This window comes from Ambystoma mexicanum, chromosome 4q, assembly GCF_040938575.1.
Source record: "Ambystoma mexicanum isolate Mex_15411 chromosome 4q, UKY_AmexF1_1, whole genome shotgun sequence".
NCBI lineage: Eukaryota > Metazoa > Chordata > Amphibia > Caudata > Ambystomatidae > Ambystoma > Ambystoma mexicanum.
Window position 1 is genome coordinate 726,088,997 of NC_090928.1, and position 16,430 is coordinate 726,105,426.

General features: G+C 45.2%; 3 protein-coding genes across 3 annotated transcripts in view; all 3 read right to left on the reverse strand.

The window, feature by feature from the left end:
* MKKS (MKKS centrosomal shuttling protein) overlaps nucleotides 1-10,914 on the reverse strand; it is a 143,892-nt gene extending 132,978 nt beyond the window's left edge. The window contains exon 1 of the mRNA XM_069608322.1: nucleotides 9,824-10,914. Coding sequence (XP_069464423.1) covers nucleotides 9,824-10,814 — 991 coding nt within the window. The 5' untranslated portion in view covers nucleotides 10,815-10,914. The remainder of the gene's footprint in view (nucleotides 1-9,823) is intronic.
* Nucleotides 10,915-11,069: 155 nt separating this feature from the next.
* Nucleotides 11,070-11,239, reverse strand: LOC138467972 (uncharacterized). Its single transcript, XM_069608324.1, has one exon. The coding sequence runs from the start codon at nucleotides 11,237-11,239 to the stop codon at nucleotides 11,084-11,086; it is 156 nt and encodes a 51-aa protein (XP_069464425.1). The 3' UTR covers nucleotides 11,070-11,083.
* A 15-nt stretch (nucleotides 11,240-11,254) lies between these two features.
* Nucleotides 11,255-16,430, reverse strand: part of LOC138467971 (uncharacterized) — a 43,275-nt gene continuing 38,099 nt past the window's right edge. The window contains exon 2 of the mRNA XM_069608323.1: nucleotides 11,255-11,287. The gene's annotated coding sequence lies outside the window, so the exon portion shown is untranslated. The remainder of the gene's footprint in view (nucleotides 11,288-16,430) is intronic.

Consider the following 16,430-nt stretch of genomic DNA (forward strand, 5'->3'; position numbering starts at 1 on the left):
AGGCCATGGAAAGGAGTGAACGCCCGTGGAGGACAGTGCATGCAGACTTCAGGTCCACAGGCCGGGGAATGTACTTTTTGGCAGTGGTAGACCAGTGGTTGCGCTATCCTGAGGTGGAGCTGGTTGAGTCCACGGCCAGTGACCACACCATCCTGGCACTGGAGAAAATGTTTGCCACCCATGGATTCCCCATGGAGATATGCTCGGATAACGGAGCGCTGTTTCAGGGGCAGCGGTTTGCGCAGTATTGTGAGGAACGAGGGATCAAACATAGGAAGGTCTCCCCACTGTGGCCCAGGGCAAATGGGGAGGTGGAATGCTTCATGCGGACGCTGAATAAAGTGTTCCGAATATCGCTAAATGGAGGGGAAGAACTCTGACGCAATCTGTTTGACTTTCTGCGCGAGTACCGCACGACCCTGCATCAGTCTATTGGGGTCGCGCCAGCTGAAGCCCTCTTCAAGCGAGCTCCCCAGGGGCTATTGCCCGAAATCAAAGGCCGCAGCCCGGCAGAGATTGACAACAACCGGGTACGAGAGGAAAGGGCCGCCCAGAATGAGCGGGAGAGTGTCCGGCGGAAATTATCAGAGAAGGAAATTGCAGTGGGGGACACAGTGTTGGTTCGGAACCGGAGGCCGGAAGGAAAGCTATCTTTACCTTACGAAGCGCAGCCGTTGGGAGTGACCCACGTCAAGGGGTCCATGGTCACAGCAGCCAATGCCCGAGGAACGGTCACGAGGAATGCATCGTTCTTCAAGCGGATAGAGGCGGCGCCAAACCCGGACGTGAGCGACATGCAGGGGCCAGCGTCTGACGCAGGATATTCACCGAGGGACGATGGACCGCCAGTGGCTCCAGGGACACCAGCAGCACCCCCAGAAGAGGCACGCAGGTACCCGAGCTGGGCAGAGTGCAAGCCGCCGCAGAGGTTCCAAGACTTTATTATGGACCCTGCCTCGTAACAGGTGGAAGACTGTTACTTTAAGTTTGAACTGTTAATGTTGATTGCACTGGTTATAATTGCTTCTTGTTTGGGGGCAAAAGGAGGGATGTTACGTAGTGCATACGCAGTTATTACGCATGCGCGAGTGGCAACGAGGCTCGCGCATGCGCTGTTGAAATAAAGACGGTTACCCGGCAGTTGGAGCTGGGGACCCGAGCAGTCCATACGCGTCCCGGGTGGTTCCTCGTGTGTGTATGCGTGGCTGCGTGCGAGTGCGGGTGGGGTCCCTGGCCAGCCCCCCACCATACAATAGCCCAGGTGGTCGATTGGGGCAGCACTCCTTCTCTGGGCTCAGTATTTATGTGCCGGACGGAACAGGCAGGATCAGCCTACTGATTGTCTCACCGCTGCTGCCTGAGGTGCGATCTTGTAGGGGGCCTGGCTAGTGCAGCGCTCCAGTACCTCCTGCACCGCGCCACTCAAGAAGTCCAAAACTGTCAAGCCGCCTGAGCTGCAGACAGGTTTCACTACCGCAGCCCGAGTAGTCCGATATAGAGGCACTGGTTCTGAACGTGGGGCCTCCTGGGGCCGGCACTCCCAGGGGGAGGCTCCCACACCCCCCTGCCTGGCCCCGCTCACCAGGCCTCTCGCCCGGCCCCAAACACTGGGCCACCTGCACTCCAAGTTAGCTCCCGGATTGGGAGCGCCACCTCGGGTCCGCTCTAGCCACCGTTGTCCGGCAACTTCACCATGCCCCCTGCAGATCGATTCGGCTGGGCTCTGCCTCGCTGCTACTCACGGGCATGCAGCTGGGCACTGGTCTCGTCCACCGCTGCTCCCCCCCCTCCCACCCCTCAGTCATAGCGCTTGCTTCAGGCACCTCCCAGCGGGTCCCGCTACGGCTTCAGTCAAGCGTCCAAAATGTTGCTGGGCCCCTCACGCTATTTACAGGGCTTCCCGGCTTTGCAGAAGGCCCAGGCTGGCACAGAACGTGACCACCAGTATGCACCAACACCAGTGCCGATTTCCCTCCCAGGCGACTCGGTAATCAGGATTTTAAAGCCAGGATGTTGGCAGTTTCGGCCGAGGCTCACGTCTGCATTAGTTCACCGCTGAACAGCGCCCCGCCCGAGAATGTTCTTAAAACCCTTCCACACCCAATATTAAACATTTTTATTATCTTGCACAGGTCAATTCTGCCTGCAAAACACAACCCTTAATATACCACAACACATGCTATCTCAGTAGACCGTAATCCATTTTCTTGGTTCAACATACATTCATGCTAGCAAAACACTCTAGCCCTCCGACTCTCCCATCCATTTTTTTCTAAATCAACCACTATTCTCTCACCTCTTACCTTTAGCGTTTTCACACTCCTCCATGCAGTAGACTAAAGTATGGTTTTCACCCGACTGGGCCACAACATATACCCCTTATGGCCGAAGACAGGGACTTAGAAACGGTCCTGTTGGGGAGCTGGCACTTTACAATAAGCCCATTAACAGAACAAATTCCAAAATTCTCAAAGAAATAAGTGCTATGTGATCTTTCCAATAAAGGAGAAAAGAAATATGGTAACCGCCGACTGCATGAGACGCTCGCTCAGCAGCCAGAAGTTGATGGAACCTTTCTATTCATATATTGTACCTGCTGAGCTATGAGAGCCAGGGTCTACAATATTTTCCAGTCATAGTTCGACATGTTTGTAACATATCTCCCTTAAGACACAGAGAATTATGCCCGAATCGGTAGGCAGTAACCTCACAACTTCCCTCATTCTCTCCAGAAACGTTTCAGTTTCAAACATGATATTCAGACACTTGCATTCTAACGAGTGTAGGGTGCCAATTATACACAACATTCAACAACACTTCCTTGCACAGGATGCATTTGTTAAATTAATGTACATCTTTGAACAGGTGATCCTGGTTGGAGTCTGGGATAGCGCTACACAAACGCTCTACCACATTTCAATATAAAGATCGACACCAACAAGTCGTCTGCAGATTTTATAGGTTTGCATAGAGCCTTAATCAGGTGTTTAGGACCTGCACGAGACTAAAGTAGATTCTCAAAATTGGTTACCTCTCTACTACCCATAGATCTGATGGAGGGGTGCCGTAACCAGGGTCGTAATTGAACATTCGAAATCTGTCTTGTTTGTTCATACCAAAATCCATTTTAAATTGCTGAAAGGTTTTATAAAAAGCCCTTAAAACACATCACCTTAAATCCACCCTCTAGCAAAGCAGCAAAGATATTTCCAGGCAAGGCTGGGGTAAAGCTAGGATTGCAGTTGATCTGGGTAAAAGGAAAATATGTTTGTATTTTCCAGACGTTATAATGGTGGTGTTGGTGGCCGTACTAATGCTAATATTTTTCGGGCCTGTTGATCTTATGCAACCAGACAACGCCCTAGAAAGGGGTACCCCCCACTGCATGGATAATGAAGATCAAGTTCACCTCTAACTCCCCATTGTACCACTCGAAAATCGTCTTTAGCTGTGCAACATCACAATGTCCCTGAAATAGGTGAAGGCAAGGCCCCCTCTAGACTGGAGAGCCTCCAGGAATTTATTGGAAATGCAGCGCTCATCCCACTCTAAATATATTTCACAAGTGTTCTGTCAAAACATGAAAAAAAGACTTGAGAATGAGAATCAGGAGAACCTAAGAGAAATATAAAAGACGTAATAAAACATTCATTTTGTTGGCCGTAATACTGCCTAGTCGTAACATCTCAACATGGAGCCCATTTTGATAGGTCCTTTTCATTCGAAAAAGTAAAGGGGGGCAATTGGTAGACTAAAGCGGATCCAAGAAGATAACTATACTAGCCCCCCAAGTATTTTATTTGTTCGGAAGCAGAAGGAAAAGAGACCACCTGCTTTACCTTCTGGGTTGGTCAGATGTATAATTCCCAATTTCTCTATTTTTATTTTAAAGCTAGTACCTAGCTGATATGATCTCAATTCCTCCAAACGAAAAGGAAGAGATAGTGAAAGACAGGAGAATGTCATCAGAATATATATTCATCTTGTAATTGACATTTCCAAAAGGGATTCCTTATACACCTTGATATTTTCTGATCTAAGACACAAACGTTTCTAGACAAGGGGCAAATAAAATGGGGATAGTGGGCAGTCCTGTTTAGATAAAAATGTGAGGTTTGACAACTAAAACCAATGTTTAAAATCGGGTGGGGCGGGGGATATCGGTTGGCGTAAAAATCCTTAGTCATATTTATAAACTAGGCACAAAACCCATGGATAGCCTTTTCAGCATTGAGAGAGTTCAATAAAGCAGGGATATTTTTCCCGGAAAAGCGTTCACTCAGATGGCCAACACTTGTAATGTGTAATGTTATCCAACATTTGTCTGCTTCAAATAAATCCTGACTGATGTGCTTCTATTATTTGAGGAATAAAATCATGCAGTCTAGAAGTAAAAACAAAAAAAGGTGCACATCTTAGAATCAACATTAAGGTGAGAGGCCTCTGTGAAGAGCACAAGTTAGAATTCTTGTATAGTTTTGCCAGCTATCAGCTCTTCAATTCCACCATGGAGAGGGCCACAGAGCTAAAAACGGTAAAACAATTGGGACGGCTGGGGTAGGAAGGGTTTTTAAAAAAATGTTTAAAGCACCCAGTCTGGCCCTATGGTCTCCTTGACCTTTAATGATTTCACTGCCAAAGTCATTAGGGTGTCTAAGGTTTCCTTTTAGGCAGGTTTAAGCATGGGTAAAGTGTCCAAGGCAAGGTAGGTTAATTGGACTTCCTTTGAGAGGTGGTCAGCTGTGTTAAGAGCGGAATCATATTTCAACAGAAGAAATTAAGAATCCTGGATGTTCACTGTGCCCAGCTCTTTGTTAATGGCTTTAATGTGTTGTGAAGCCCACATCCCTCTAAGCATAGTGGCCAATATTCTGACTGCTTCATTAGTACTCAAGTAATATTTCTGGCAGGGACACAGAAGTGCTCTCAGCTTTTTGTGGCTAACAGATCTAATTGGCCACTGCCTCCCCTTCACTGTTTTAGTGGTTTATGACCAGGGTTAGTTTTATATGCAGATTATAGTGCCTCTCTTACAAAACCTTTTGCTCCACCAGGCAAGAGCCCTGCATTTGCTCAGCAACCATGGCAACTCATTCTCCCCACATACCCACCCTAAAGGCCTCCCATTAACGTGTCCCCTTTGGGATATTGATAGGAAAAAAAGTCACATGCTTTCGGGGAAATCTCCCCCAGGATAGGATTTCTAATTCAACTTGGGAAAGACAATCCATCACTACTAGACATATGAACAAAATTAAAGGATAGACGCACTGGAGCATGGTTGAGACATAACTGCGAATCCAAAGCCATACCCAGTGGGCGGGTGCTGGAGAAATGAAATCAGCCCAAGATTGGGAATGGTGAACAAACATTAGTATAAAAAGTGTAGTTCAAAACATTAGAAGGTAGATCCGCCCATAAATCCAGCAAGCCCTCCCTCTGCTAGTTTACATTTGAGAGATTAAGGTGCTGATGCAAGATGTACTGTCAAGTTCTAGGCTGATGGCCACATGCAAATCTTCCATTAAGATGACCTATCCCACAGCACAAAAACACCTATTTTGTCTGAGAGAAGAAATAAAAACATTGTGGTGTGAATTGGGGCATATAAAACTGCAATCTAACAAGAACACCTCCCCTGCTGCCCATAATTAAAGTAGATCTCCCATCATTAACCAGTTAGGGACCTTCAATGCCATAAGGGCTGTCCGCCTGAAAGCCAGGGCTACTTGGTGTAAACCTCAATAGTTTTAGCATTCTTCTTGTGCTTAAGCTGAGCTGGGTCAGTCTTTAATAAAAGACTTGTGGGTATGAAATCTAGGGAGGGCACTGAGTGGGTAGCTAGAGATAAAAGTGCATTAATGTAGAGAGGCTGGGGTGGAAGTTGGCTTGTTCTACGAGATTGGACAATGGTCTTTAGATGGATTGTCGGAGTTAAAGCAAATCAGTGTTGCAGCTGACCCTCCATTCCTCCACAGCCTCTGCTAGCTTCATGCACTGAAACACTAGGTCTTCATCCAGCCCTCCCCATAGACCAACTTGCCAATGCTGGCACACACACACCAAAATATTTCGATTGCCCAACACTCAAATTAACATTTCTTTTGCACACATTCATATAGATTTTGCCACACCAGAATATTTATTTTGCACATCATTCAAATTCTGGCACACTACCAGAATAATCCTTTGCTCTCAAACAGGCCTTCATCATGGATACAATCACACAATTTCCAGAGATTCCTTGACTTGCGCCACACTCAAATCCTGCATTCTCGCTCGAGCAGCTCTACACACAAGCATGAATTCTCTCACAGTTTTTGTTATGGCTTAATCCAAGAGCTTAATTGGTAGAGGTGTTTGCCAGGGCTGTGCCCCAGCACATATTTCTGAGTACCAGCACCTTTTGTCTCAGCAACATTTGAATTATGAGGTTATGTTTTGGCAACTTTATTGTTTCAACTGTCAGTCTTAGTCACACAACAAGCAACAACAGTGTCCGCCACGCTGCTGCTGCTGTACCAATTTTCTAGTTTTATGAATCACTGGTTAGGTTATGCCAGCAAACCGCTCTTGACAGCCTAGCTGACTTGCAGCACTGCAGCAGCAGGGTGGGTGGCGCGGATGGCAGCCATGTTACCAAGTGCAACTCACTACTTTTGCAGGTAGGCATGCACGCACCTGCATACCTGTCAGTGTTAGTATGATGCCAGCTCTGCTGTGCATCTACAGTCTGTGGCATTCAGCAAACACATGCAGACCATAGAAAATATTTGGACCCTGGACCTTATTTATTAACCTTCAAACATCAACAGGAAGCATGGTTCTTACATGTTTGCGCCGATCCTTTGGTTCGCTCACTACTGTGCATGGTTCTCATCTCAACTCTCAATTTCCATGCACTTTTATCACGCACATTGCAGGTCTCACATTGACACATTAGTAACACACATAATAATGCTGTTCACACTCTCTAGAGACAATTGTGAAAAAGTATACCATATTATATTCTGCTTGTAATTTATGTTTCTCTGAATGATATCTGATCACCTTGTTATTGTAAGATGAGTGTACGTCATCCCATGTTCTCTCTCTTTGGAGCATCGTCATTTCTGTGCAATTGTTTTCTGTGTAGGGGGAATCAGGTTCTCCATAGTTCAATACAACAAAGTGATTACCCTTTTTCTACAGTGTTTTGTGCCAGATCACTACTGCCTCTGAGCACTGCAGCAATAGGTGTTATTATCCAATGAAATAATACTCAATGCATCAACCTAACAAGGATGGATGGCTGTGTTGGCCACACCAGGATTCCAATTTGTGTTCTGCAGGCTGAAAACAGAAATTTGGTGAGAGGGCACAACTTGCTCAGCTATCTTGTTGAGACAAGAAGCATATCAATGAAGATATGGGACGTCCACACAAGGTAGAAGGAATTGAAGAATAAAAGGGCAAGTGACACCAAACCAGAGCCGCAGTACACAGCCAGACAAAAACTAAAAAAATCTATGTGGCTTTAAGAAAAAAAAAGAACAAATCTTGAATTTTCTGTCAGATAACATTGACAAATGAAATGGTAAAACAGAATCTCTCTCCAGTCAAGGCTTCACCAACCGGCAGAAAAACAATATAAAGTTAAACCTGCCACCTATGAGTTGTTAGAGACAGGATGCCACATGCAATGCATGGAAATAGAACTGCTTAAAGTTGAAGGATTTGGCCATCCACATCCTGTGCAACCTTTTTCTACTGCACATGACATGGACAATCATATCCTCACTGCACCAGCTAGGATTGTGGGAGCCACAGGCAAACACTGTTTTATATCATGAACATGTATTCTATTTTACTTGGGATTTCTAGCATGAGAAGAATATTCATAAAACACCAACACTGAATAATTACAAATAGAAAAAGAGGGCTATGATGCACTCAAGTCCAGTGAGTGCATCCATTGAAATTAAAGCAAATATACCAATGTTAATTTCCAAGTTTAACACATGGGAATTTTCCAAAAAGGTAAATATTTTTTAATATTAAAATCTGAATTCATATTTTCTCAGTTCTCTTCAAGGAATTGAGCGTTTTAACTTTCATATGAAACAATATGCTATGGCTGTATTTTGTTATATATGAAGAGGCATTACATTATTTTATCGATATGCAAAAATGTCACTCCAATGCGCCAACTCCTTAAGTGATTAAATGAAAAATTGCTGTTCGGTGAGTCAAATTAAATTTATTGACTTTGTGTTATTTTGACACTAATCAAATTATAACTTTAAACACATTTTCCCAAAGTCAAATTGTTCTTATTTTCTCAAGTTTCTCAGTCTGTAACCAATTTATCATTTACAAGTTTCCTTTCTCATAGCTTGTAACCATTTTACCAAAAGCAAGTTTCTTTTCTCAACATGTGTTTCCCCATTGCCAGTTGCAATGGTTCATCAGGAGAAAAAATTATAATATTGGTCGGCAGAAAAAAGGAAGGGAAAAAGAAAAAGAAAAATAGCTATAAATACAGCATTTCGGCTATACTACGATGCAAAAGCAGCCGAGGATATAGGAGCAGCTTATCAAGGTCAACCTATTCCATCATTTAAAAGAGAGGATATATTTTTACAAAGGTAAGGTTAAATTTGACAATATTTTTTTTAAAAAACCTCCACTTTCAGTAAACTTAATTATTTTTTTTCTCCAAACCAATGAAGGGGTTTTCCCCTAGCATCACAACTGAAACTAATTAGGGAAAATGTCTTTTTCCATCTTTTGTTTTTTCCTCTTTCCTGCAGTCAGAAGAAATTGATTATTCATTCAAGCTTTGGTTAACAGAAGTGGCCTAATATAAATATAACTTTACTGAATAAGGATACTGGTTCAAGAAAATCAAATGAAAACAGTTACATAAATAGGGTGAGTCAATAAACTTTAAAATTATATGGCAATTTTTATATGAATCATAATAATTAAGTATTGTGTTCTTACCAACCTTAACAAAAATACAAGGCAAAACTAAACCTTATATCTGATTTTATTATTTTTCCCTTCCTTTTTTCTGCAGGCCAATATTATCTTTTCTTCTCCTGATGAACCATTGCAACTGGCAATGGGGAAACACGTGTTGAGAAAAGAAACTTGCTTTTGGTAAAATGGTTACAAGCTAGGAGAAAGGAAACTTGTAAATGATAAATTGGTTACAGACTGAGAAACTTGAGAAAATAAGAACAATTTGACTTTGGGAAAATGTGTTTAAAGTTATAATTTGATTAGTGTGAAAATAACACAAAGTCAATAAATTTAATTTGACTCACCAAACAGCAATTTTCCATTTAATCACTTAAGGTGTTGGCGCATAGGAGTGATATTTTCGCATATCGATAAATTAATGCAATTAGCTTGTGTAGTAGCCACACACATTTATGGGAAACACTCATGCTGACAACTTCGCATCTTTTGTAACAGGAAATACTTACTATAATTAAAGATAACAAATAGAGCTGTCGCCAAGGTTGAGCTTAGTTTGGCTACACATTAAATTTTCTTACAAACAGGCATTAGCTGACCCAATACACAAACAGAGAGATAAAAAGGCAGAAAAAGCTAGACCACTTTACATTTGACCCTCCTAAAGAAAGCTTATAACAACTTGTTTTCTTGGCAAAACCTTACATGCATTTTCAGACTTATTGTAGGCTCTAGCTGACACACAGTAGGGTGATATACCAAACCAGGCTCCTTGAAGATGAAAATATACTTTTTACGCCAATGCACAATGTCAAAGACAATTAACATTTTCAGAGACTGATTAACTTCAAATAATTACCTGTCATTTGTGTCAGTGGTTCCATTAGTGCAGCGCCGAGTCTCTCTACAGCCATCACATGGTTTGCTTTGAGATATTGCTTCAAAGAAGGGTGGATGACTTTCTGGCACAAAACTAGGTCTACTTGCTCATGAATGATATGCTTTCCCAGACTGATCAATTGACCTAATAATGCTGCTTCTGGAGATACACCAGACTGAACCAAGAGAGTTTCACCTCCAATATCAGAAAGATCTCCTGACAGCGAGATACAAAAGAGGGCAGTTTTAACACAGTTTCCAGAAAAGTTGTTCATAGGAAGCATTCCATCCAACTGAAATTCTGTCATTTCTATCAGTAGGCCTGGAAACACACCAGACTCCATAACTCTTTGACCCTCAACTGGTACAATTACTACCCTTCCCAAAACAGCACTAGGTCCCAGCTCGTTTGGAACCGTGAGCAAAAACGCCTTTAGTACCAGTGTGCTGACATAGTCGGCTTCTTTTATGGTAAGCATGTTAGTAGGTTTACTGGTTATTGCAGTCCGTGCTAAACACAGCAGTGTCTTGCTGCTATCGTAATCAACTTTTAATCTGCAGCTGCATTCCTCGGCATTGAGATAGTCTGTGCACCATCTTAAAAGATGCGTGTTTATGCTGATGACAGTACCGGAGGGAAGATTTGTTTTCTGGACGTGTTTAACTAAGCTGCAGCACAGAATGGCTGCAAACAAGCCACAATCACTGAAGCGTGATGTATGATTGAGAACCGATGCTATCAGAACCTTCAGCCCTGGATGGGAGGCAGGCAAGACATTAAGTAGGGTGGAAGACTGGGACGTTGTGAGAACAGACCCACCCATACTGTTATGGAGCTGCTTGAGTCTACCACTAGGGCCGTAGCACGACATCACAATTTCACTTAGCAAACATAGGGACGTGTTAAATATTTCAGTGTTTAAACGCCCACTTCTGCATATTGAAGGTTTTTTTACATCTGCACGTGACATTCTTGCCGCTTTTCCAAGCTCTACCAATTAAACTTGTGAAGCAGTGTCTTATGCTTTATAAATGACATTCTGTTCAAATGGCAACTCTACCACTGGGGTTTGTTAGTGCACCTGCACTTCGTGCAAATAACTGTAAAGGCTACGCAGTGAATTATTTCAACAGGTGCAGGCTAAAGCTGAACAATGCCTCCCATACACGTGAAACCAACAAAAGCACAACAAAGCGTTGAGAAAACACAAATGGACTACTGAAAAGTCATTTGAGAGCTTTATTCATCATAATCCTTTTGCTGCTTTAATTCTGAGCCAGACCTGGCAGACGTCTTCGCCACCTTCTGTATTATGTAGGTACCAATATGGAGTCCGACAAATGATATACCAGCTACAAGGAGCCAATTCTTCCTTAACCAGCTTTTACTTTTCATGTTTGTGGATTTCTAGTTTGTTGCTTCTAATTGAAACGTCTGTGAGATCTGTCAATACACAAAAAAGCAGAAAGTGAATTAATAAGTGGGCACCAAACTCTTAGTGAATTCAACCACTTTGATTGCGTAATAAGGATTACAATGAATGTGTTCTAGAACACTTATCAGCACACCGCAGTTTATGTAAAGACCATATGATGCAACAAAAGAATGACAAGGAGATTGCAACAGCAATTGCCACCGATTTAAATTTCTCACATGCAAAGCACCTAGAACAGTTTTTTAGTGGCGATCAGTCAAGTCTCTAAGAAAAACTATTCTTTGTGAAAAATCACCCATTTGGATAGCAAGAGTTTTTACGAATATTGTTGGCAAACCAACGACAACACCTATATTCAAAAAGCCTGCTTAGCAACGGATACAGACCTTGTAGATAAAATAATTCAATTCTGTGGAATAACACACACCGCTTTTCAAATTTGGCTTTATTAGCAGTTTTATTACAGATATCAACATAACTTTGAGAGGCATATAATCACAACAACTTTAATCTGTCAGAAAGTGCACATGCCCCTTGCCTCCCACTCGGATAAAAATAATGAACAACTCCCCTTCCCACCCCCCCCCCCCTCTCCTCCTTGACCCCCTCCTGCCCGGTACCGTCTCTCCCTCCCGCATCCCCTACTCCCAAACTCTTCCTTCACCGTGACCACTTATGACACCCCTCCCGAGCTAGGGGCCACTCCTCTGGCCATCTTGGTCACCACCACCCTGAGAGCCTGCTGGCCTCTCTCTCCCCTTCGTCCCATACCAAAAGCACAAGCCCCCCACTCATTCCGTCACGTCTCTAACCCCTTCCCCATGACCCTCCTCACCTCTCAGGTATTTATCAGCAAAGCCCTACCATTCCATCTCCATCATACCCCCACCCTGCCTTGCAGACCCACAGTTATTATCCGCTCCATTACGTGTAGGTTGCTTGCAACATTGACCCATTCGTCTTTGTCTGGCATGTGGGCACATTTCCATTGCTTGGCGAGGCATGCTCTCACTGCTAACAGTAGGCCCGATGCCCTCTTAGGCAACCTACAGATGTCCCCCTCCTGCTGCTCAATCCCAAACAAAACTAGTAGGGGAGATGTAGCCCTGGTAATCCCTGCCACCTCCTTAATCCATGCCAGTACCTCACCCCCCCAAAAACTGCACCCTCGCGCACCCCCACCACATATGCCAATAATCAGCCTTCTCTCCACACAGCACAGAGGGCTGACGTCCTGATACATTTTAGAGAGTCTGACAGGGTCTTATTGCCCTTCATTTATGCACCTTTTCTCACCTTTTTTCCAAATCTCCCAGATGGTCCCCAAAACTGGATGTTCCCTAATTCTACGGGGGATTCTACCTCTCGGCACCCATAACCATTCTCCGTGCGTAGCTGGTCGAAGGTGTCGGTTGTCCAGTGCAATCCATTGGAGATCCCCTTGGGCCCTTAGGTGTCGTACCAAAACCCGAAGTTGGGCAGCCTGATAATATCGTTGCACGTCCGGGAGACCAACTCCCCCGCTTTCCTTGGGCAGAACCAGAACCTCTCATGCTATCCGGGTATTTTTCCTCTGCCAAAGAAATCTCAATAAGGAACACTTTTCACATCCTGAAAGACGACGTTTGGGACGCGGATCGGGAGCCTTGGGAGGACAACCATTTTCAATGCATTGAGTCACCCCAACCATGATACTGTAAGCTTACTCCACTTCACTAAGTCCAACTTGATCGTTGACACCAGGGGGTGTGGGGGGAAGTTCGCGTCGAAAAGTCCCCCCCACCTCCCTAGTGAGGGTTATGCCCAAATATCTCACCATCCGAGAACTAACCTGCATCCCCAGGGGGGCGAACCTTTCGATTTCACTGTCTCTCCTCCCTATCCAATGGGAAAAGGATTGATTTCGACTTATTGATCTTTAGTCCAACCTGCCTTTGGATCTCAGATGTCAGAGCACCATAGACTTCTTTAAGAAGAAGCTGAAAACACTGAGGTTTGCCCAATTCCATTCATGGGCTTTCCTGGTTTAGTAATGCTGTTTTAATTCAGGGTTTTGCCTTGTTTTCTAAATGTTTTTGTCCGCACCCTAATGCTTACAAGTCCATGGACTGCGCATTATAAATGTAGTAAAGTAAAAGTCCGGCTGAGGTGCCGTATTGCTCTGTTGAACCACCGGTGGTACAGACATCAGGGGGTTTACTACGTGCAGCAGTGCATATGTACGAGTGCATATTTGTGCACTCGTACATATACGGTTTGTCGGGCACGTCAGCGCTAATGTTGCAATTACGAGCAACACATAATAGGTGTGTGTTATGTCTGGTCCCCTGGCTGTACACCTTGTTGTGCTTCTCATGAAATGCAGACAGCAGTCAAGATAGGAGGCCACTCTGTTCCGGTGTAGGTTGTGGTTCTTTATTCTTCTACTCAGGTACAGACTAGGACATGACCCATATAATGAAAGTACTGGTGCCCACCACCCAGGCTGCTCTCAGCTCATCTTCTCCAGTAACTGTCACGGCATAACTCTCACTCAGATGATGCACCCTAGCATTCTAACAGTGACATCAGGCATTCCCAATTCACAACTTATACACACAATGGCAAAATCAACGCCCCCATGGCTGATTGATATAAAAGCATGTCATATGAAATATTGCCCAATAATGTATGTTCACAAGGCAGAGATGACAGTCATCATTTTCCCTTACAGCACACAAACAATAAAACCGCTTCGATGACACAGTTACATCAAACAAACAGCTGCATCGAATCCATCCGGTTTGCATGCAACTTTAACAGTGGCATTGCACACCAATATTTAAAACGCCTCAACCATCAATAGCTGACTGCATGGCGTCCACTGCCTGTTAAGAAAACATAACAGTAAAAGATCTACTCTGGATGAATGTAACCTTTGGTGCAACTGCAGCCGACACACATGACAGCTCTGGTGTGCATGCTGCCTGTCCAATTTCGGAAAACTTCACGATGAACAGTTCTCACCACACACAACACTTCCAGCTCCAAACACCTTTCCAGCGCTGTCGTCACTCCAACTGACAAGGAGCGTTCAAGAACAACCACGTTCTCAGTTCTCTCCTTGGGATGCACCGCCTGCAATCCTCCTGACATCATTTGCAGCAAGGGACGGCTGTGGGAGAAGCTCCTGGATCACGCAGAACACTGCTGAAAGACACTTTAGGCTCAATACGTAAAGACATCTGTGATGGATGGCGCACCGTCCCGCCACTCTCCTGACCGGACAGCTTGCTCATTATTTTTAATAGCAGATCACTCCCTCCTCTCCTCTCACCTGGGTCCTATCGGCCCTCTGTCCGCCCCTCCCCCATCTCTGGTAAACTCGTTCACGGAGGGTGACTTCAACATCCACCATGACTCCTCAATCACAGCATCCACTCTCTTCTGTGATCTCTGTACCTCGCTCTCCCTCTCCATTCTCCCCTCTGGTCCTACCCACTCGGCTGGACACACTCTCAATGCCTTCATCCACACTGATCTTTTGCTCGCCACCCCGCTTTCCCGGTCAGATCACTCCCTCCCTTCCTCTCCTCTCACCTCACCTCATCTGGGTCCTATCAGCACTCTGACCACACCTCCCCCTGCTCTGCCAACCTCGTTCACGGACACAAACGAGTGTCAGTTGCTCACATCCACCTTCATCTCCCCTCTCCTCTTACTGCAGACACTACCTCTGACTCTGCTCTCAGCAACCTCCATTTCACCATTACCAACACTCTCAATAGTCTTGCCCCAGTCATGAGGATCCGCCTGAACATGGCACCAAGCTTGGTACGATTCTGATTTAGCAGCTCTGAGACGCAAGTGCAGAGCTGCAGAATCGAAGTGAAAGACCTTGAGCTCATCTTCTGACAAACTAGCCTGTCTCATTCACCAAAGGCAATATTGTCTCTCGATTCGCTCCAAGAAGAGGATCCACAACCAGGTTTGCGTCACCTGAGCATCCAACAACACAGCTGAACTCTTTAAAATCTGTAAGGAACTAGGAACACCTTCTGCAGTCTCAACCTCGCCCCTCGCTCCCACCCCCCCCAGACCCTCTGCACTGCACTGGCCTCCCACTTCACTACAAAAACTCAGGACATCTTGAGCACCCTTTCTTCCTCCCCTTACCCCTCCCATCCTCCCAACCCCCTGCTACCCCTGGCCTCTCATCCATCCTCAGCCATTCTCCCCTATCACATCAGATGAGGTCACTAGGGTTGTCCGAACAAGTCTCTCCCTGTTCTTCCAGAACTATTAAGGACAACATTGTCTCCCTTGCCCCTGCACTTGCTGATTTCTGCAATCGCTCTCTTGCTACAGGGTCTTTCCCCTCTTCGCTCAAGCACTACCTTGTGCGCCCCCTCCCAAAAGTGCCTACCTCCGACCCCTCATGTCCAGCAAACTACTACCCCATCTCCATCACTCCCTTCCTTGGGAAACTTCTGGAGAAGCTGGTCCTCCCCCAACTGACACAGCATACTGAGCTTGTTGGTTGCCCACAGGACCATCAATCTGAATTCCGAGCATCCAGAGGCACAGAAACTCCTCTCCTGATCACCTGTGAAGAGCTGCTTGTATCTCTTGACTTTCACTCACCAGCTGTTCTCATTCTACTTGATCTCTCCTCGGCATATCATACGGTCAACCACTCCATCCTCATAAAATGGCTCCATGATACCCTTGGTATCTCGGAGCGGGCGCTGGACTGGCTGACCTTCCTCACTGACAATCCCTCCGGGGTTAACCTGGGCTCTATCTCCAACCGTGGCGTTCCTCGGGGCTCCAACCTTTCACCCTGGCTTTTAACGTGGATCTCGTCCCACTTGCTCACCTTATTTCCACTTTCTCCCCTCACTTCCAGTGTTATGCAGACGACACCCAACTCTTCTTCAAACTTCCCTCTGATCCCCACCCTACTCCCTCTACCATTCCAGACTGCCTATATGCTATCCAGTCCTGGTGTGCCTCTAATGATCTCTGTCCCAATGCCAGCAAGACTGAGATCCTTCCTATCGGGACCCCAGCTCCCTCTTTCCTCCCTTCACTCTGTTCACCATCTATGGGCTCTCCCCGTTCTTCATCTGAAGCCAGAAACCTTGAAGTCATCTTCGATTCCCCTCTACC